Source organism: Alosa sapidissima, chromosome 18 (assembly GCF_018492685.1).
Source record: "Alosa sapidissima isolate fAloSap1 chromosome 18, fAloSap1.pri, whole genome shotgun sequence".
NCBI classification, from domain to species: Eukaryota; Metazoa; Chordata; class Actinopteri; order Clupeiformes; family Clupeidae; genus Alosa; species Alosa sapidissima.
The window spans coordinates 1,678,582-1,699,506 of record NC_055974.1 but is presented as its reverse complement, the minus strand read 5'-3'; the positions used below and the strand labels follow the sequence as shown (position 1 = coordinate 1,699,506).

At 41.0% G+C, this 20,925-nt stretch overlaps 1 protein-coding gene across 2 annotated transcripts in view; it reads right to left on the bottom strand.

The window, feature by feature from the left end:
- The window catches only part of lratb.1 (lecithin retinol acyltransferase b, tandem duplicate 1), a 31,679-nt gene extending 14,062 nt beyond the window's left edge, over positions 1 to 17,617 (bottom strand). Inside the window, exons 1-17 of one of the 2 annotated variants that reach the window (XM_042069678.1) lie at positions 17,091 to 17,617; positions 16,344 to 16,749; positions 15,571 to 15,671; positions 15,301 to 15,370; positions 14,917 to 15,047; positions 14,395 to 14,483; positions 14,172 to 14,271; positions 13,834 to 13,877; positions 13,489 to 13,566; positions 13,105 to 13,301; positions 12,679 to 12,743; positions 12,349 to 12,455; positions 11,586 to 11,688; positions 10,691 to 10,790; positions 10,565 to 10,604; positions 10,325 to 10,376; positions 10,089 to 10,197 (exon numbers count right to left, since the gene is read on the bottom strand). In XM_042069678.1, the coding sequence (XP_041925612.1) occupies positions 10,089 to 10,197; positions 10,325 to 10,376; positions 10,565 to 10,604; positions 10,691 to 10,790; positions 11,586 to 11,688; positions 12,349 to 12,455; positions 12,679 to 12,743; positions 13,105 to 13,301; positions 13,489 to 13,566; positions 13,834 to 13,877; positions 14,172 to 14,271; positions 14,395 to 14,483; positions 14,917 to 15,047; positions 15,301 to 15,370; positions 15,571 to 15,671; positions 16,344 to 16,596 (1,639 nt within the window). In that variant the 5' untranslated portion in view covers positions 16,597 to 16,749; positions 17,091 to 17,617. Of the gene's footprint in view, positions 1 to 10,088; positions 10,198 to 10,324; positions 10,377 to 10,564; positions 10,605 to 10,690; positions 10,791 to 11,585; positions 11,689 to 12,348; positions 12,456 to 12,678; positions 12,744 to 13,104; positions 13,302 to 13,488; positions 13,567 to 13,833; positions 13,878 to 14,171; positions 14,272 to 14,394; positions 14,484 to 14,916; positions 15,048 to 15,300; positions 15,371 to 15,570; positions 15,672 to 16,343; positions 16,776 to 17,090 lie in introns of those variants that run through there. The other variant, XM_042069677.1, reaches the window with a different exon arrangement.
- Positions 17,618 to 20,925: the final 3,308 nt, after the last annotated feature.

The following is a 20,925-nucleotide window of genomic DNA, read 5'->3' as shown; positions in this document are numbered from 1 at the left end:
TCTGCAACCTCTGGTCTATGTGGGCTCTTCCACTTACGCAGAATAATTCTAGCTGCTACCATGAAACCTGTCACCATTACACCAGCTTCTGACTTAGCAAGGTTAGGTAGCATTTGAGATGTATCCCCCAACAAGCATAGTTGTGGGGATTCTGGCAGGGGTTGTCTGAGCCAGTTTTCAAACTTTTGGAGCACTGCCTTCCAAAAAGGCTTTATTAAGGGACAATCCCACAGAGCATGGAGAAATGTACCCACTTCCCTGTTACATTTCCAGCATTTATTGTCCTTGGTTAACCCCATTTTAAATAATTTATTAGGAGTAAAATAATATCTATGAACAATTTTATAGTGGATGAGTTTATTCCTAGCATCTCTTGTAGTCCTTCCTACATTTGAAATAACATCTTGCCATGAATCCTCATCTATGTCCTGACCAAAATCGTTCTGCCATATAGTTCTTAAGCCTTCACACATCTTGGTCTCAATACTTGACATCTTCTTATAGAATACTGAAGCTGAGTGTAGAATATGTGGAGAATTGAGGAAACCCTGTATCACATTGTCTTTGTCCTCCTTTCTTCTCAATCCAAATACAGACCCCACACTACTTCTCAGCTGCAAATACTTCCAAAAATCCCCTCTATCTGTTAAGTGGAATTGCTCTTTAAGGTTCTCAAATGACATAAATAACTGCTCCCTATACAGATCTTTAATTACTCGTACGCCTTTCGCCAGCCATGATTGCCAAGTAAAAGCCTTTTTTGCAATACAAACTGAGGGATTATTCCATATTGAGGAATAGCTTTGTTTGTATTGTGAGATACCCAATATCTTGTGTGCTCTTGCCCATGCCCATTGAGAATGTCGCAGAATTAAGTTTCTTCCCATTGTCTGGTTTTCTGTATTTTTCTGTGATAACAGTTCAACAACACTATATGGGCATGCAAGCACCTCCTCCATCTTAATCCACCCAGGACCAGATAAGTAGGTTCCCCAATGTCTTGCCAGTTTATTCATCTCAAAAGCTATGCTGTACAGTTCCACATTAGGAAGTGCTAATCCACCACAATCTCGTGAAGCTAGTAGTTTCTTTAGTCTAATTCTGGGCCGTTTTCCATTCCATAAGAACTCTGTAATTAACTTGTTATATTGCTTAAATATTCCATCAGAAATTGTTACTGGTATCATCATAGAGATGTAATTAAATTGTGGAGCCACCACCATTTTTATGATACTAATTTTCCCCCATAGAGTCAGATTAATCAGCCGCCATTTCTCCAAATTTAACTTAATTTTCTTAATTAAAGGTGACATATTCATAGCAATTATGTTTTCCAAGGCTGGACACAACTTAATACCCAAGTACTTCATTCCAGTATTGACCCATTTAAACTGAAAGTTGGCTAGTATAGATTGATTGCATCCTTTTGATATTGGCATGCATTCAGATTTTTGCCAGTTTATTTTATAGCCTGACAGTTTTGAGAAAGCTTCTATTGTGGCTAGTATGTTAGGGATTGATATTAGAGGATCCTCAATAATCAATAAAATGTCATCCGCATAGAGAAACATTTTGTGTTCCTCCCCCCCATGTAAAACCCCTTTAATACTGCTCTCAGCCCTAATGGCAGTGGCCAAGGGTTCTAGAAACATTGTAAATAGCAGTGGACTGAGAGGATCTCCTTGTTTTGTCCCACGTGTTAACTTAAAGAAGCGTGATATCATGCCATTTGTCATTACTGCTGCCCTTGGGTCAGAATATATTACATTCACCCATTTGACAAAACTGTCTCCACATCCAAATTTACGGAGAGTGTAATGCAAGAAGCTCCATTCCACTCTATCGAATGCCTTTTGGGCGTCCAAAGATATGGCGGCTATGGGCGTATTTTTATTATGATTAATCTGCGTCAGGTGAAGTAAACGTCTAACATTATCTGAAGATGATCTGCCTTTTATAAAGCCTACTTGATCAGGATGTACTAAATGTGGCAAAACATTTTCTAGCCTAGTAGCAAGAACTTTTGTCAGGATTTTGCAGTCTACATTAATAAGACTAACAGGTCTAAAGCTCCCTGGATCCATAGGATCTTTATCTTTCTTGAGAATTAAAGATATCAACGCTTCATTAAACGTATCTGGTAGGCTACCCACTGAAAATGATTCTCTATACACTTCTGTTAAGATGGGAGCCAGTTTGTCAATATACTTCTTATAATATTCTGATGGAAAACCATCCAAACCAGGTGATTTCCCAATCCTCATTGATGAAATTGCACTTTTGACTTCATCTACTGATATAGGGCGATCTAATAACATCCTCTGATCCTCTGACATTTCTGGCAGTTGAATCTTAGAGAAAAAAGTATCGTATTCGCTCCTTCCAGGGTTAACCTCAGATTTATATAACTGGTTATAGAAACTCTCAAACACTTTGTTAATATCTCTAGTACTTGTCACCAAGTCCCCTTTGTTATTTTTAATCGCCGGTATAACGTAACTAGCCTCTTTTTGTCGTATCTGTCTGGCTAATAATTTTCCTGATTTTTCCTCACTCTCGTAGTAATTACTTTTAAGTCTAAATAGGGCATACTCTACCTTTCTATTGTAGATTTCATTCAATTTAAATTTCAAGTCACACACTTGCTTCAGTAGGAGATCACTATGTTTCTGAGCCAATAAATTCTCAGAGTCCTTAAGTTGTGATTGTAGCTCTTTTAATTGTCGCGTTTGCTCTCTTTTTTTCTTACTGGAATGTGCTATAATCTTTCCCCTGATATAAGCTTTGGAGGCTTCCCAAACTGTTCCAATTCTATCTGTTGTACCCATATTCACCAAGAAGAAATTATCAAGCTCTTCTTCAATTTGACTATTGAATAATGGGTCTTGAAGCAGAGAAACATTCATTCTCCACCTACTTCCTCTATTGCCATCTGTCCCCATTACTAATCCTAGATGCACTGTCGCATGATCAGTCAATGCTATAGGGCCTATCGAGCAGTCAGAAACACTGTTAACCAGATCATTACTGATCAAGAAGTAATCTATCCTGGAGTGAGATTTATGTTTGTGAGAGTAAAATGTGTATTCTCTATCTTTTGGGTTGACAAGTCTCCAAATATCTGTCAGGCCTATATCCTCCATCAACAACTCAATGGCCATTCTATCTTTTGGAATGTGATTGGAAAAAGTGGTTTTATCTAAGGCTCCATCTAGTACTTGGTTAAAATCCCCAGCTATGACTGTATATCCATCCACCTTTCCTGCTATTTTGTTAATGTTATGGAAGAAACCTGGGTCTTCCACATTCGGAGCATAGACGTTACATAAATTAACTTTTACTCCATTAATCTTAGCTTCTACGTATATAACTCTTCCTTCTTCATCTTTTTGCTCTTTTATAAAGAGAAAATTCAGATTCTTATGCACTAAAATAGCTACTCCATGTTTTTTACTGGAATATGAGCAATGATAAATTTGGCCAACCCAGTCTCTTTTTAATTTAACCGCCTCCGACTCAGTCACATGGGTCTCCTGTATAAAAGCAATGTGAACTTGTTGAGACTTAAGGTAAGATAAACATTTCTTTCTCTTAATGGGATTTTGTAGTCCATTCACATTCCAGGACACTATTCTCACACAGTTACTCATGACTTAAGAAATGGAAAAAATGTGTCCTTCACATATCTAGAACATTTCTCACCACATGTCGGCCTAGGCCTATATAAATGATCAACTGAAAATGAGGGTAAAATGAAACGAAAAAGAGAGGGTGCTGCCCAGCTGCCAATCAAAAAAATAAACACACAATAAACTACACTCAAAAACCTTTTAGAACAAGGAACATGAAAAACAATCCCATACCCACCCCATCTAACCCTTCTCTCTTCCTTGAGAGACCCTCCACAAAAACGGTCCATGAGGCACACTGAAGTGGTCATCATCATCAGAAACCCCACCATCAACAAACCCGTCAAAGCATCTAAACAGTCCAAAGCAAACATAAAAATAATTTCCTCAATCTCTACACAGAATCTAGCCCAGGCTACATATCTTGGCAAAGTTATCTTATTTTTAAACAATGTGCTTTAGGCTATAGGCTACATGGACGAAAGAAAATATTCAAACGGAGGCGCAATAGGCCATGCATTGGCTGCATGTTGACGTCAGGCTTTTCCTATAGGCTACTCTGCCTTTGAAAGCGGCAGATTGTTCTTTTACCGAAGGGCAAAAAACAAGCGGATAATAAAGAAAATAACATTTCTAAAAATAATAAAAGGGGCATCATAAGAAATATCCTTACATTATTGCCCCCGTGTCAGCTGTTCGCCCTCGGATCCGAAACTTAGTTGAGTCAATGGTAGACAAGTAGGCCTATAGTTACATGTAAATTAGGCTACTCAACTGCAGGCTCCTGCTCTGTCGTCTTGTTCGGCGATCCTTGCACCTTCGACTCTCTATTAAGAAAGTCCATAGCCTCTCCGTCATCGTCGAACTTCATTCTTTTCCCCTGCCATGTAAAGCGCAGCTCCGCTGGATACGCTAGGGTGAAACGCACGTCAAGATCATGTAGACAATTCCGCACATCTTTAAACTTTCTCCTCTTCTCCGCCGTCTCTCTTGTCATATCTGGGAATAATGACAGCCTGCATCCGTTCCATACGATCTCCTCCTTGTTCCTGTACTTCTTCTTTGCAGCTGTCAACACTCTCTCTCGTTCCAGAAAACTGAGAAAACGAATTATTATTGGTCTGGGAGGGTAGCCGTCGTTGGGCACAGGTGCCGGAGCGCGGTGCACTCTTTGCAACTGCGACCCATCAAGCTCAACCCCTAATGCCTCGGAGATTATAGTCTTCACACATTCTGACGGTTTACCATTCTCTAGCTTTTCTTTCAGACCAATAAGCCGCAGATTTTGTCGCCTGTCTCTATTGGCAGCGTCCTCAACAGCCCGATGTAGTTCCTCACACTTCATAGCGGTTTTATCTGCTTTTTGGCGGAGCTCATGGTTGTCATCCTCTAGCTGAGAGATTCGATTTTCAGCTTCATCCAGCCTGAGCAAAACACTATCCACATCTGTTCGTAGCCCAGCATTGGCATCCTTAATTTCTGACATCTCCGCTTGCAATGCTGTTAGAAGCTTTCCAACTCTTCCCATCTCTTCCATAGCTTTCTCCAAGGACTGCTGCATAGATGCTAACACATTTTCACTCTCTCCTTTGCTAGCTCCTGCATTGGTAGTCAGCTTGCTAGCTCCGACAGTGCTTTTTTCAGTATTTCTTCTCGACGACGACATAGTGCACAATCCAAACCGTCAGACACTTAAACTGTAGGCTATTAATATCAAATTATAAAACCAAGTATGTCGACTGCACACACTTTACTAGCGAATTTCGGGTAACTTTGATGGGTTCACGGGAGAGCTCCAACTATGCGACCATCTTGCTCGGTGATCCCACGTGACCATCTAACCAAGTGTTATTAATCTTATATCAAGATAAAAAAACCTAGTTGGAATTGGTTTCAGTATAAAGAGACTTACCTAGCGTTTTCTTGTGAAATCATTTGACTTAATTAAAAAAAGAAATTGACTTATTTTAAGACATCTCATCTTGAAAACAAGCAAATTTGTCTGCCAGTGCGTTAAGCAAATTTGTCCTAAAAACAAGCAAATTTGTCTGCCAGTGCGTTGAGCAAATTTGTCTTGATAAGACTCCTTAAAATAAGTTAAAGTCTTCTTAAATTAAGTCAAAATGATCTTTTGAGAGGGCGTTAGGTTAGTCTTTTCATACTAAAAACAATACCAAATAGATTTTTTAATCTTAATATAACATCAATAACACTTGGTTAGAATTCATTTTTTGCAGTAAACGTAAAAACGGTCAGCCATAGATAAACGTAGCCTACCTCTGTCGTGGTGGCTAGTTGCACCAGGTAGGGAAGGTGTCCTGAAGTGCACGAACGTTAACCTTATGGCGGTCTTCTGATTGGTGGCGTGCTAAAACGTTTTCCTATTGCATCCATAAACAATTTTCTTGCAGCGAACCGCGCAAAAGCAAACCCCCGGCGCTTTAATTTCTTTACACCATGGCTTGTTAGTTCTCCCCCGTTTCCAACAGCTGCCCATCTCCATTTATTTTTTAACTTTTGACACCTGCCTTCCTTTAGCAACAACGCATCCATGACAGCTAGTGGCCTTGCCAAATAGACGCACACAAATCATGACGCTAATATGCGAGGTTCTGGTAGGCCTACTGGTTATGGTTTTGTGCTATAAATGAATAATATTTTATAGCAAAGTTTTAAGTTGACTATTTTAATTGTATGGTTATTTTTTGTCAACATACACTCACAACCTACTGTCGTTAAAAGTGAGGCCTAAGCAAAATAGGCTACAAGGCTGTCTGTGCGTCACAAACAGACTGACCCCCTTACTCAACAGTTCGCGATGATGACAGTGATATTATTATTTTTTTTTTATGCCAACACGCTCAGTCAAAACCTTCAGTCGCAAATTGTGAAAAACATTGTTGTACATGTCATAACAGACGGGATAATAAATTGCATAGGCTACGGTTTATATTGCGTCGCTTTACACATAATGTTAGTTGCATTGATTAAAAACTGTAACAATAATAGTAGCCTACATCGGGTGGCATAGAAGGCTATCTGTTCAAGTCATAGGTGACACCCAAAATGAATGACCTCCCCTGACAAGAGTTCGCGATAGTAAGAAATTGTCTACATTGATGCACGGAAAGAACACAGCCTACGCTTCTTCTCCGAATTCGCACATAGAGCTCACAATATCATATCCAAAAAAGTTAAACGGATTGGCCAACCTCATCAGCTGTCTCTAATGTGTCACTATAATCCAACTTTTAGACCGTTATAGTCCTCCATATGTGTTCTTTGGAAAAGCAAAGGTGATAGCCAGCCCCCCCCCCCCTCCTATTTTTTTTCTCATCGGATCTGCATCGATCTCAAATATGACATTTCTAAAATCAAATTGACGGAAATCCGTCCTACGACGGAGAACTTTAATCCTTGTGGAATATTCGTTTATGTTTTGAACAATTAATTCTAGAATAGCGTATTAATAATGGGCTAGCGCGTCCTCTTATTTTGGGTTGCCAAATTAGCAAAGGCCAACTGTCAACAGCTGTCAGTTGTAGTCATAAACGCCTAGAGGCAGGCAAATTTCCAAAATTAAAACAAGAAACAAATTACTGTAAGTGGACATCGGAGGAGCTTCCTGAGATGGTGACGTCTTCGTGAAACGAAGAATATCAAGTCTGACGCAGAGCTGGCCATATTTCTACACAACAGGTAGCCTATGCTAAACTTCATCTGCATCGCTAACTTCAGCTAGGTTGGTTAGAGAGATATTTTTTGTTTTCACTGTTATGTGTAGCTGGGTCATGGTTGGAGAAATTAAAGCAGCTGCAGGTCACCTAATGTTATCTAAGTCTTCATTACATCTGGCAACCCAGAAGAGGCTCGCGTCTGGTAGTCTTGAGAACGTTCACCAGTGTTTTGATTTTGGCCTACAGAACGTTCGGTAACAATCCTACAAATCGCACCTTTAATAATGCCATTATTAGACTATCGATCATAATTTTAGCACTTCCATCTAATCCACACTATTTTTTTTTATAAATACAGATTAAAATATGTTCAATGTTTCTGTCTTGTAATCTTTTACGACATATGCATGCACATACCTGTGTAATATAAATATGTGTATACCTGAGTAATCTGTACAAAACGGATAGCTACATGACACTCAGCACAGCTGCAAATATATATATTGTTTTTCCAAATTGCGGTGCCCACTGTAAGGATGAGTAATAATTTGCCTGATGGCAGTTCACTGCGCTAGGCCACAGATTTGCCTGCAAACTATTTATTAGGCTGTCTGCCAGTGGCGACTCATAAGGGAAGCCAAGGTCAACACTTTTATATTATTTAAAATATAATAATGACATTAATTTTGTTTTAAAGTATTCATTTCTTAAGAAATACTACACATTTGATGCTGTTTATCTCATTTGTAAATGGTGCACTGTCACTTTAAGCCCATTGTGTCATTGTGTGCCACTGTCCACACTTTCTCATAATGATCTTTTTTTACCAGCTCCATTCAAATATAGCCTATGGCTAGTCCACAAACTCAAACATTGTTTGTGCCACATGTATAGCACAATATTAACAATGATAAGCATGATATTAAGTTGGCACAAAAAGCTTTCATTCCTTTGGAAAGAGAAGCATGTATGACATGATGCTTGCTTGACATTTTCTCTTTGAAATTAAAAGTGAATTATGAGCCTGGTAGCCAGTAGCCACCTAGCTACAGTAGCTGAGTGGAAGGCGTTTCAATCGGCATATCATGTGCTTCATGTAAATACTTCAAGACTCACCAGTTCCATTACACAAAGGCAAAGACAACTCTTCATAATATTCTTGTCCACTTTCCAAATCACAGTGAGTGCAGCTAGTATGTCATAGTGACCTGGATCTCAACAGTACAGTAGGCTAGTGAGAACCGGATAAATTCACAATCTCCTCTAATCTCGTATTTGTTGCCTTCACAATTTCCTTTTATATGTTTCTTATATTTAAAAGAAGATATCAATCATCATCAACAATGACAAGCCAGCTGGAACCTACTTGTTTTCTCTCCCTCTCGTGCATGCTTAGATGCGTTCTCAATTAAATGCAGTAGGCTAGCATAAGTTCAAGTTGGATCTTAATGGAGAGGACTCGAAAAGTATCATCTTTATGTAACATGCTGTTGGTGCATTTTGACATTAAACGTTCTCTAACAAGAGTGCAAATCAGTTTGCAGTAAAGCTACCAGTGATTGGCTAAATGTTGGTCCTTCCTCTGTCTCTTGGTGCCCTACACACAGTGCGTAACGCATGTGGGGGTAGCGGCAGTACAGAACTGTGCTCTGGCCGCTTGTCTCCGCTATTTATTTTTTTTAGTCGCGGAGGGAAAGCGGGGTGACTGGTCCACGATCAGGAAATTTAGTTTTTGATTCGAGACATGTCAAGTCATCACAAGTCAAAGAGGCAAAGTCCGAGTCAAGTCTAGTGAATAGTATTCAAGTCCAAGTCGAGTCGCAAGTCATGCCGAATGTTATCAAGTCAAGTCTGAAGTCATTAAAATCATGACTCGAGTCTGACTCGAGTCCAAGTCATGTGACTCGAGTCCACATGTCTGCTTCAATGACTCATTTTAAAACAATTCAAAAACAAACATATTCACAACAATTCAGTAAGTTCCTTCAAAAGCTAATTAAAGGAGCGATTTGTAGGATTGTTACCGAACGTTCTGTAGGCCAAAATCAAAACACTGGTCTCTTCGAGCCTCTTCTGGGTTGCCAGATGTAATGAATACTTAACGTTTAGTTGACCTGCAGCTGTTTTAACGCTTCCCCAACCATGACCCAGCCACATATTACGGAAACAATGAAAACAAAAAATACCTCTCTAACCAACGTAACATAGGTCTATTTAGCTGAAGTTAGCGATGCAGATGAAGTTTAGCCTAGGCTAACTGTCGTGGAGAAATATGGCCAGCTCTGCGTCAGACTTGATATTCTTCGTTTGATGAAGAAGTCACCATCTCAGGAAGCTCCTCCGATGTCCACTTAATTTGTTTCTTGTTTTAATTTTGGAAATTTGCCTGCCTCTCGTAGGCGTTCATGACTACAACTGACAGCACGTTGACAGTTGGCCTTTGCTAATTTGGCAACACAAATAGGAGGACATGCCAGCCCATTATTAATATGCTATTCTAGAATTAATCGTTCAAAACATGAGATTTCCGCCCTGTAACTCATTTTTTTCATGGGTTTTACGGGTAATAGTAATGTTGTCAAATAAGCCATTACTTCCATTCATCATGTTTCCTTACTCTCTGACAACATATAGTGATCATTTTTGGAATGGTTACAATTTATTTCCATCATTTCCTACATACTGGTCCTTTAAGTTTAAATTAAAGTGGGAGTTTTTTTTAGTCAAGCAGTTCTCAACAAAACACAAAAGTTCAGTTCCTCTGTCTCCAATGTCAAGCTACCTGCAGATGGGGTCTCGGAGGGTGGGGGTGGGGAGAGGGTTTCTTGAGATGAGGACGGGGTCACTTCTGCATGTGTCTCCACCAGCTCCCCATTGAGGTGGATGTCAACCTGAGACATGAGAAAACAGGCCGTAAAGAAAAGGTCAGATGGGGGGATGGGATGAGTGATGGTTGGATGAATAAACAGATGAGAGTCTGGACATATGATGAAGAATAGATAGAGCAGATAGAGATACCTTGACTTCTGCTTTAGGATGGAGAAAGAAGAAGGCCTTCAGCACGGGTGACCTGGAGGATAATAAAATACATACACAGGAACAGTTTACATAGAAGATTTACATAGAAACAGAAAAAGAGAGAGAAAGATTATGTCTATATAAAAGAGACATCAAGTACATAGTGGGGGAGTGTGTGTGTGTGTGTGTGTGTGACATGTATGAGAGTATGTGTGTTGGCAAGTTTTAAATTGCACGTACACTCTAGGCCTGCCCCCTACGATCCCCAGGAGCCCAGGAGCTGCAGAAAGAAAAACAGGACATTAAACAACAACCAAAAACACAACTTGGGATGGCCTTGGTCTCTTCATTTCCTGTGATCCCTACCCATGCCTGTTCCAGCAGGTGCTATCTCCCTGGCGAACATCTCCAGCGCCTTCTTTTGTTTATGATGGACGGCCATCCATAGAACAGTCTCTCTGGTACTCTACGGGGGCATCACAAGCACCTCATTATTCTGTTCATGAGAGCAAAGACCAAAAACAGAAGCAGGCGTTGCGCCTGTGTCCTTTTTCAAAATGATAAACTTGTAAAGAGGAACTCTTGTGAGCTGGCTTGAAAACAAACAGGATATGAATGACCATGAGAGAAAAATAAAGGCATGAGAACAAAAACATTTTGAGTATTTAACCACCAGCTGTAACATATTAGAGAGGGTTTACAGCCAACATGTCTACATCTGAAACTGCAAATGTGACTCACATGGAAGTCATCTGGGAAAATGACTCCACCAAATGACTCCACTGGTTGTTCTTCAGGAGTTAGTGTAGCAGAGGCTAACCTTAGGATTTAGGTTTAGTGTGATTTTTCTGCACCAATTTAATGTCAATTCTAATTCCATCAGCAAGACAATGACAACATATGTTCATCAACAACCCTTTTTTCCATGATTACAGCGAGACCATACCAACAGAGGAGTACAGTTCAAGTTGTGGGTGGGCTTGATGAGGAAAGCCAGCAAGGTTACCACTGGCTCTCACAACACTCCCAGACCCAAGATGTATGGTTATGGTTATAGGATTTGGCAGACGCTTTTAACCAAAGCGAAGATTTCAATCGTCGTCCCCAGACATGCAACATCTCCTCTACTGATCCACTGCTGCAATGTGTGAGGCGCCACCAAATCACATTGACGTGATGGAAATCTTGGGTCTCAGAGTGTAGTCAGAGCCAGTGTTGACCTTGCTGCCTTACAGCTGGCCAGGAAGTGGCTGTGGCTTACTTTGCCAGAGGCGTGAGGTCCGTAAGTGTCCTCTGCTCCCAGCGCCTGGATGTTCACTGCGCTGAAGTCCTCCATGCCTAGTTGCTTGAATATACGCCTGACTCTGGAAAAGAGATGGAAACGCAGAATAATGGTGAGCAGGGTTCCAGACACTCTTAAAAGGAGGCCCCTATGTTGTAGCCCTGGTTTTCAATCAACCAAAAAGGGCACGTCACCCCACTTTTCACTGAGCTCCCTTAGGGGCTTCCCTTATCCACCCGCATTGGATTCAAGTCACTAATGCTTGCTGGGTCTGCACCCACTTCCTTAAAGGGATATTCCACCATTTGGGGAAGTACACTCATTTTCCACCTCCCCTTGAGTTAAACAATTGAGTTTTACCTTTCCCCAGTTCATCCAGCCATTCTCTGAGTCTGACAGTAACACTTTTAGCTCCAGCTAATTGAATCAGATTAGACCGTTATCTTATAGCAGAGATGCTAACGGTCTAATCTGATTCAATGAGCTGGAGCTAAAAGTGCAACTGAGACTCAGAGAACGGCTAGATGAACTGGGGAAAGGTAAAACTCAACAGTTTAACTCGAGGGGAGGTGGAAAATGAGTGTACTTCCCCAAATGGTGGAGTCAAAATAAATTGATATTTTCAAACCACTAAATAAATATTTTTTTTACACAACCGAATTGTAGCCCTTCCTTTATTGCTCTCAGCAACGTGACAATGACAAATGACTGTGTGTGTGTGTGTGTGTGTGTTAGGACAGACCTCTTGATGATGCTCTCAGCTGTACGTCTTCCCTTCTCAGCTGCTCTGGGCCCGCTCACTGGACACACCGCTGTGGCCCTAAAGCCATCCATGTATGTGGCACACACCTGTGGAGTCAAACTTAGTTAAGTCTCAAGGATAACTTCTTAAATAAAATGCAACACAAATAACACCCTCACTAATAAAAGATTAGATGAATAAAACAGATGAAGTGTAACTCCAAGCTGCCTAGGCACACTGTGTGTTCAGTGGATCCTGATGGAGAATGTATCACACCATAAGATGCTATAAAGTTTCATGTTTTGTGCGATAGTGTTTCACTAAAGTTACCTTATAATCTGCTGATGGCGGTAGGCCTCTGGCTCCGCCTACTTTCACAGCACCTCCCTCTACTCCTGCCATTCAGAAAGACATGTATAATGAAGAGCCAATTTGACACAGAAAATAAATGCAACTATGGGCTATCAGCAAATAAACTCTCATTTGCTCATGGGTATGAACCTTGAGTTTATGTTAGTTTTTCTGCACTTTGAATTGCCAAGATGCAGGAATTATGCTATATATAAACATGTCTTGCCATGATGCGCATGAATAGCAAATTATGTGCAACCATAGGGTCCTATGGGTTCTGTAGTTTGATTATGACTACTCCACGTACTCGTTTTTGCTACTGATTTTCAGAAAATGGTAATGCACTTATGATGCCTTTCTATTCCTTCTTAGATGATTCATGCATCATTACACTGTTATTCTGACCTGGCACTTCGATGATGGTGACCTGGGAGAAGTCACATGTCACATCGGGAAGGAGATAGCGCCGCGGGTCACCGATTTCGTAAACAAGCTGCTCGGCCACTGTGCCGAAGGACACAATGCCGCCAGTCCGAGGAGGTTTGGACAGAATGAAGGAGCCGTCCGATGAGCACTCGACCACGGGGAAACCCATGTTGTCCCTACAGCAAACAACGGCCCCAATGGTGAGAACATAACATTGACACCAGCACTGTAGGGATACTCTGAGAAGCGTTAAAAGTGTTAAGCTGCAGAGTTACCAAACTCAACTTTTCACCAGCGCTGTAGGGATACTCTGAGAAGCGTTAAAAATGTTAAGCTGCAGAATTACCAAACTCAACTCCTCACCAGTCAGGCACCTGATGCCAGTCAGTGAAGATCCCTCCAGTGCTCTGGGCCCCGCACTCTACCAGGTGACCAGCCAGACTGTAATATGGAGGGAGGGATGGAGATGAGAGGAGGAATAGAAGAAAGTATGGTATGGTATGGTAAGAGGAAGTAAGAAATAAAGATCAACAGCTACAAAAATGTCCATTGAACAGTTCAAATGGAACTGGTCAAGCTTATTTGGATTTGAACACACACTATGTAATGCATTACAGTATGTACAGTATAGTATTAATCTATCCGCATAGTCATAATGGAATTAATAACCAAACTGGGACACTGTGGGAGCTAAGAATATCACCTTACCTTCCAGCAGCCAAAAGGTCATAGTTACTCTGATCCCAACCGAACTGGGAAAATGAACAAAAACATTATTTTATCATCATGAAATTACTTAACATATGGTGTCTGCTGTTCTATTTAAGAGTTCAATAAAGATAAACATGGAGAAAGTAGATTTCAATATGGGAGAGGGGTCAGATTCCCAAGTCTGTGTTAAGACAAATTACAACAAACTTTGAATGGCCAAGTTTGTGTGCGGTCAGCTGAACAGAGAGGAGGTGATTAGATAGACCCCCACCATAAAATGCCGTAATTCCAACTGGTGTGTGATTTCACGTGATGTGAATGTGCTACAACCCTACCGAGTGCATTAGAGGGCCCAACACCACGGCACTGTCCACACAGCGGCCGGTCACCACGATATCTGCCCCCTGGTCCAAGCAACGTTTAATGGGCATAGCACTGTAGGGAACACATGCTTTTAATCTCTTACCAACCCATTAAGTCACAGTTAATCCCTTATATCCATGTGTTGCAGTGTGCATAAGGTGCATGATGCCAGGAGAACTGCAGGGATCCTCTTACCCAAGGTAGGCGTTCATGCTGTGGAGCATTTTAGGTAGAGACTTCTGTCCGTCTGTGTCCACCATTCTGACCTTTCCCAGGGAGTCTTTCTGAGAGAGAGAAAGCAACATACACACATAAATTCTACTCTTTCGACAAACAAGAAAGTATGGACCTCAAAAGAGTCATACAAATTTAGGAGTGCATTAGAATCTGACTGAAGCTTACTGGGCATGAGGTACAAGTTGCATATTGGTGCTGATGATGTTAAAGAAATTAAGCTGCTCTAGTAATAATCAATGATAATCAATGACAGATAATCAATGACGTTCCATCAATTGAGGGGGAACTGCATGAATTCATCAGGTGAACTGGCAACTTGGCCATGAGAACATTTCACTCTGAAGCAGTGGAGTAGGATTGCTTTGCCCCTTGATTGCGCTGCCCCTAGACGTGACCACAGGCAGTCACGGATCTTGCATGCCACCAATGGGCAAGTCAACAACAAATGGAGGAGGTGGATTAACACAGAATTATACTGACCTGAGGCATGAGGTCATCTCCGGTCACCACAGCAATCTTCATGTTGAGGCCGGCCTTCTGGGCTACTTCCTGTAATGCGGCAGCACAGGCGAGAGGGTTCACGCCACCAGCGTTGCTCACCACACGTATACCTATTGGGGGCACCAGAGGGCCATGTTTGACATGACTTGGAGGATTGCACAGTGTGTGCGTGTGCCTCTGTGTGAGTTCATAAGCACGAGGCCTAAAGGGACCATATCACTGACATTTGAGGAAAGTAACATACTGTTTCCTTTACAAGCTGGAATGCTTGTGAAAGTTAATGGCTAGATATTGGTGTGAGTTCCTACTGTGTGTGTGTGTGTGTGTGTGTATGCTTTCGTGTCAGCAAGGTGTCCTCCACACCTTTCTTATGGATGTCTTTGATGAACGGTGCTATGGCAGCTTGGACAAAATCTGGTGCATACCCTAGATTCTGAAAGACAGAGAGAAACACACCACAGGTTGGCCCTGAACACCAGCAGCTCAGAAAGTGTGTGTGTGAGACAGAAAAGAGAGCAGGTGGTGAAAAGGAATTATGGGGTTTGGAGTGTGAGCAGAAACAAGAGAAATGCAGGAATAAAAGTGGTGTGTGTAATGTGTGTGTGTGTGTAGATGCCATCCTTGTTCACTCACAGGGACCTTGGCTTTGGCAGCTGTGAGCAGAGACATGGTGATCTCAGAGAGGTAGTCAAACACAAGGAAGTCCACATTCCCTCCATATATGAGCTGTGGGGCTGTGGAGAGAGGGGTACACAGGGTGGGGGTGTGAGGCTTTCATTCACATCATTCAATTACATTTTTTTACATTATTCTCATGATTCTCATCAACCATTTAACAGGTATCTGTAATTTATAGAGCTCCTACAGTGAGGAGCAGACCATTGTTCTGATAAAATGTGGCGCATCAGTTATAAAGGAACTAAAAGAACTTAGAAGTAGAAGTGCATGCATCTAGGGTACCAATGCATCAAACTAAAAGGTTTTAAAACTTTGTGGTTAAAACTTTGGTAAGCTTGCTACAAACTACTCAGACAATAGTGTAGCTAGATACATCACCCTGTCCTGTGTCTGAATGGTAGGCCTATAGGCTATTTAATAGGAATAATTTCAACAGGGTTGAGATTTTATCCACAGTCTAATAATAGCCTATTGGTTTTTGTGTGAAGGTTAACATAACTTAATAACAATGAAAACGTTATTCTTTTTTTATTTTATTCAAAAGTTATCAAATGCTTACTGTTAGTGTAAACCAAAACCACTCAGATTATGTTATACAGTAATAACCGATGTTTTAACGATTGAACTTTGATCCAGTTCATGATAGTCAGGGTAAACAGACCATGTCACGTGATCTGTCATTCAGCGAAAAGCTGAACAGCAAAATTCATAACGATGGTAATTTATACCTGAAGTTGCAGTGTCTCCCCAAAATCCTGATGCGCAGCCTATTCGGACGGGTTTCTTCGCCGATTCTGAGTAATATCTCTTGTTCCCATGTCGAATGCACCGATGTTGTTGGAGTTGTTTGAGGTGCAGAGTCGACCACTTATTCAGAGTATGATGAAACGCGTTTCTCTGGTTAATCCGAGACGATTTAAACCTCAACCACTGTAAAGGCCCAATTTGCATGGCACGCGATGAATGCCATAGGCAAACCATTACGATATCAACGCAGTAACGTTATAGCCTATACTGGGTCAATCCAGACATTCTCTGGTCAATCAAACTTCGACTTCAATGGTAGGTAAGGTCGGTGTAACACTCTTTGTCCTCCGTGTAGAAACCGGTCGATTCGAAGACCCTAAACCAGATCTGTAGAGAAACAAGTTAATGGCAAAAGATTTCATAAAACCTCTCATTATGTTTTTGTTTACTTTGATAATGTTTATTTATTCAGGGATCTGTTTTATCATCCCCTTAGAATAGATCAAGTTGGAAAAAAAAAACCTTAAATGGTCAGGTGTCAAGTGCTACAGGACTAAAAATTGAATGATAGAGAAGATACTGATGGAGAACATTAGGACTCGCGGGACGAAGAAATGCAGAGGTTTTGCTTTACACAGTTTTTTTACACAGTTTTGATCTTTGGTACGTGAAGATGGCACACTTTGATCTTTGCTACCCCAGAGCTAAGATACAAAAATGCAACTTACCACAGGTAGTTAGCTTTAATTAACACCCAGTTCTTCTTATATGGGCAAAGATTTGGTTCCTTTTTGTAAGTGAACTTCAGAGGTCTATAGGAGATGTTCATTCTCACTATAGGACAATATTAAAAACCACTTGCTTTGTTAAAGTTGATTCCACTGTTACAAAGCCTGCTTGTTGCTTGTTCAATTGTCGTTTACATTGATATGGATGGTAATTACATTTTTTTAACCAGATCTAGGGCCTATACTTAATAGGAGCCACAATGTACAGAATAAATAGCTCCCTCACAGCCAATCAGAAAATAGTATTTATTCTCACTTGGGGATACATTTTCAATAATATGCTTTGTAGTTTCTTTTACAAGTTGGTATAAGCTACCATATGCTGACATCATGGTTAAAGGATAATTCTGGCATTTAGCACTTTGAGTCCCTTTTCTGGTTTGTTTTGGATGAACAAGAGTGGTTGACACAGAAATGTTGACAATGGGCCCGGTCTCGACATTTTGACTCATTTAGAATCGCCTTTGACTGCTTCAGAGTGGCTGCCTACAGGCATGCACAAACATGTCCTTAAAACAAACCTATTAGCGCTCGTTTTCAAAACTGTGGAACGCGTGGTTAGTGGTGTCCGTTGATGATTAAAAACAAATATATCGGTGCAATGTATGATATGTATTTCAATCTGTATTATTTGCTATAGTGGAACTATTTTTTCAGATACCTCACAACCGCGTATAAACTTCCGCTCGATATGAGTCTGAAGCATTGCACACTCCCGACCACTTGATGGCGACAACCACTTTGTCGTACAAGGAAGCTGTACAGAACTCGGTGTCTCACTCAGACAGCTTAAACGTGATTTATCTAACTTTTCTACTTTATCACCCCCTTAGAATATGTCCAAACTTTGATAAAGAATAATAAAATATCAGACTTAAAGGAACCGTATGTAAGATTGTGGCCAAAACTGGTACTGCAATCACTTTCAAATTACTGTAGAGCGCTGTATCCCCTCCCCCTCCCCCCTGACTGGCAGAGCTGGCAACCCGGATGCCGAAACACTACTGAATTTGTGATTAGTAGATAGGTGGAGTGGTGCATCAGGCCAAAACACAACATGACAACATTTAAACTCATTTTGCCATTCTGAGTTACAGTGAGGAGAATAATGTCTTGGACATTGCAGCGCCTGGTATTGCACTGTCAAGCAAGCGTGGGAGCATGACCCTTTTTGTTGGTTTTGGATGCTAGGTAACTATAAACAAACTCAAAGATCGTAATTCTTGATTTCGCTTGCAAACTGACGGTTTTATGCGTTTAGCCTACTAAACAAAGATTATGGAAATTAAACACCACTTTTCCATCAAAAAGCTTGTTGTAAAAGGCATAACTTGTTAGATTTAAGAAATAGGTTCGCTAGCTCTGTGTGTTATGAGTCCCATAGAACAACACTGCCATCTACTGGATTAGAAAGTGTCAGCAGGCTACTTGTGGATCTGGGTGGCTTTTCTGCCGCAGTTTGTCTCAAAAATACGTGATCCACAATGCTGATCCACAAATCCAAAATCGAAAACGAAAATTGTGTGTGCTGGTCATCTACAAATGCAAAATTAGATTTCACAAAGGCAATTTTCAGTTTTACAAATGCCAATTCATTTACAAATACATATCTACAATTGTGAAAAACAATTTACAAGTTACAAATATGATTTTTGTTTTTTATTTGTGGATATCAAAACACGAATGCAAGTCAATAAATATTTGTGGATGTCGCCATCTACTGGATTGCGATTTCTATGTGCCGGTGAATTAAAGTAGGCCTATTTACAGCTACAACTCTGAGTCATGCCACATGCAGAAGTTTTCGGATGATACTGCAATTGTGGGGTGTATCAAGGATGGACAGGAGGATGAGTACAGGAACCTGGTGAACGACTTTGTGAAATGGTGCAGGCTCAACCATCTGCAGCTGAACGCAACAAAGACCAAGGAGTTGGTGGTAGATTTCAGGAGATCTTAGCCACATATGCTACCAGTCTCCATTGAAGGGGTCAATGTGGAGGTGGTCAGCACATATAAGTACCTGGGGGTACACATGGACAATAAACTGGACTGGTCAGCAGCCAACACAGATGCGTATTGGAAAGGGCAAAGGAGGCTGCGGTCATTCAATGTCTGCAGTGAACTCCTCTGGATGTTTTATCAGTCAGTCATTGCCAGTGTCATTTTTATTCTGTGGTGTGCTGGGGAGGCAGAATCAAGAAGAGAGATGCTGAGTGTCTGAGCAGGCTGGTAAGGAAAGCTGGCTGTTGTGGGTATCGAGCTGGAGTCACTTACAACAACTGCAGAGCACGTTCATTAAACAAAGCATGTTCATTAAACAGAGGAGCATGTTCAGTGGCAGACTTCTATCACTGTCATGCTCAAAAGACAGGTTGAGGAGGTCCTTTGTACCCAGGGCCATCCAACTCTTCAACTCCACACAAAAGGGGAGGGGAGAAATGGACTTTTCAGCATGAGCCTGTCTCTCTCAGCCCCTACCATCATATCACTTTGTCTGCTCTGCTCCTGACTGTCTTATAGGCTATATTAGCCCTCCTACAATCTGGACTGTGGTCATAACATCTACATCTTATAACTTATTCCGTTATATATTCTTCTTAAAGTATATTTTTTCTTTCTTGTTTGTCAAACGACTTCGTGTAGGATTTAATAACTCACTACATAAAAATACTAAAAAACACAGTCCTGGTTCTGTGAACTGGAAACAAACAAAGTAGGGGCAGCCAGTCCCCCAAACAATAACAAAACACTGTGTGGAGTTTCTCAGGGAGCACTGAAGGAAGGAGTGATTGCTGCCTCTAATGTGTTTTGTTCAGTCTTTGGTTCAAATGTAGACTAATGAAGGTTAAGTGGCTTTGGACAAAAAAGTATGAAAAAATGATGGCTTTGGACATACTAAGTATAAAAATAACTCAAGATATAATATAGAAGGAATACATCCACAGCGGCCTGTAGAAAAAGATCTTTGAATTCCTGTAGCATAGCAGCTCTTTTGCATTTCGATTTCTGGAGAAGGGGGGGGGGGGGGGGGGCAGTTTCCTATCCGAAACTAGAAAGTTGCTACAGTAGGTCAGTAATCGAGTCAGAGTGCAGCTCAAACAATAGCAGAAGTGCTGTTTGTCATGTTATGAGGTTATGTGCCATCAAATTGATTTTGGAAACGCTGGGCCCTATCCACCTGGCACAAGATGTCGCAAAGCTTATCCTTATCTTACACTCAATAAAGTAAGGAATTTTTAGCCATACGCTCCACTTTTATTAACCCTTGTGCCCAGGGGTGTGGCAATTAACGACATAAGGTGTGGTCTGGGGTATGATCCAAAAACTGCTACCTTACACCCTCTAAAAATCATTACACCACTGACCAAGAAAAACCTGGTCTATTGCGAAAGGCGCATATAAAGCACAGCTGAAGATGCACCGTCACAAGATGTAAGCAGCAACTCCCGGAGGAAAACATTTCCTTAGGAATTTTATTCGAACATTATTGGGGTAATAGTTGGTTTAAAGGATGTTATGCCCAAAACACACCCATGACTGATTAAGAAACATAACAACAACCCCAGCATTTGATCACAAAATCCCGCCATTAAATTAGTGAATGTGGACTGGCCACACCTTTAATGACTATAAACTTTGTGCCTCTGACCATCCGTTCCTGATCACCAAATTAGGGCCCTTTATGTTAAGGGTGAAAAAACTGTTAAGAGTGCATTCAATTACAAAAATGTAAAATAAAAAAAGATAAAACTAGATGTACTGCAGAGCGGTA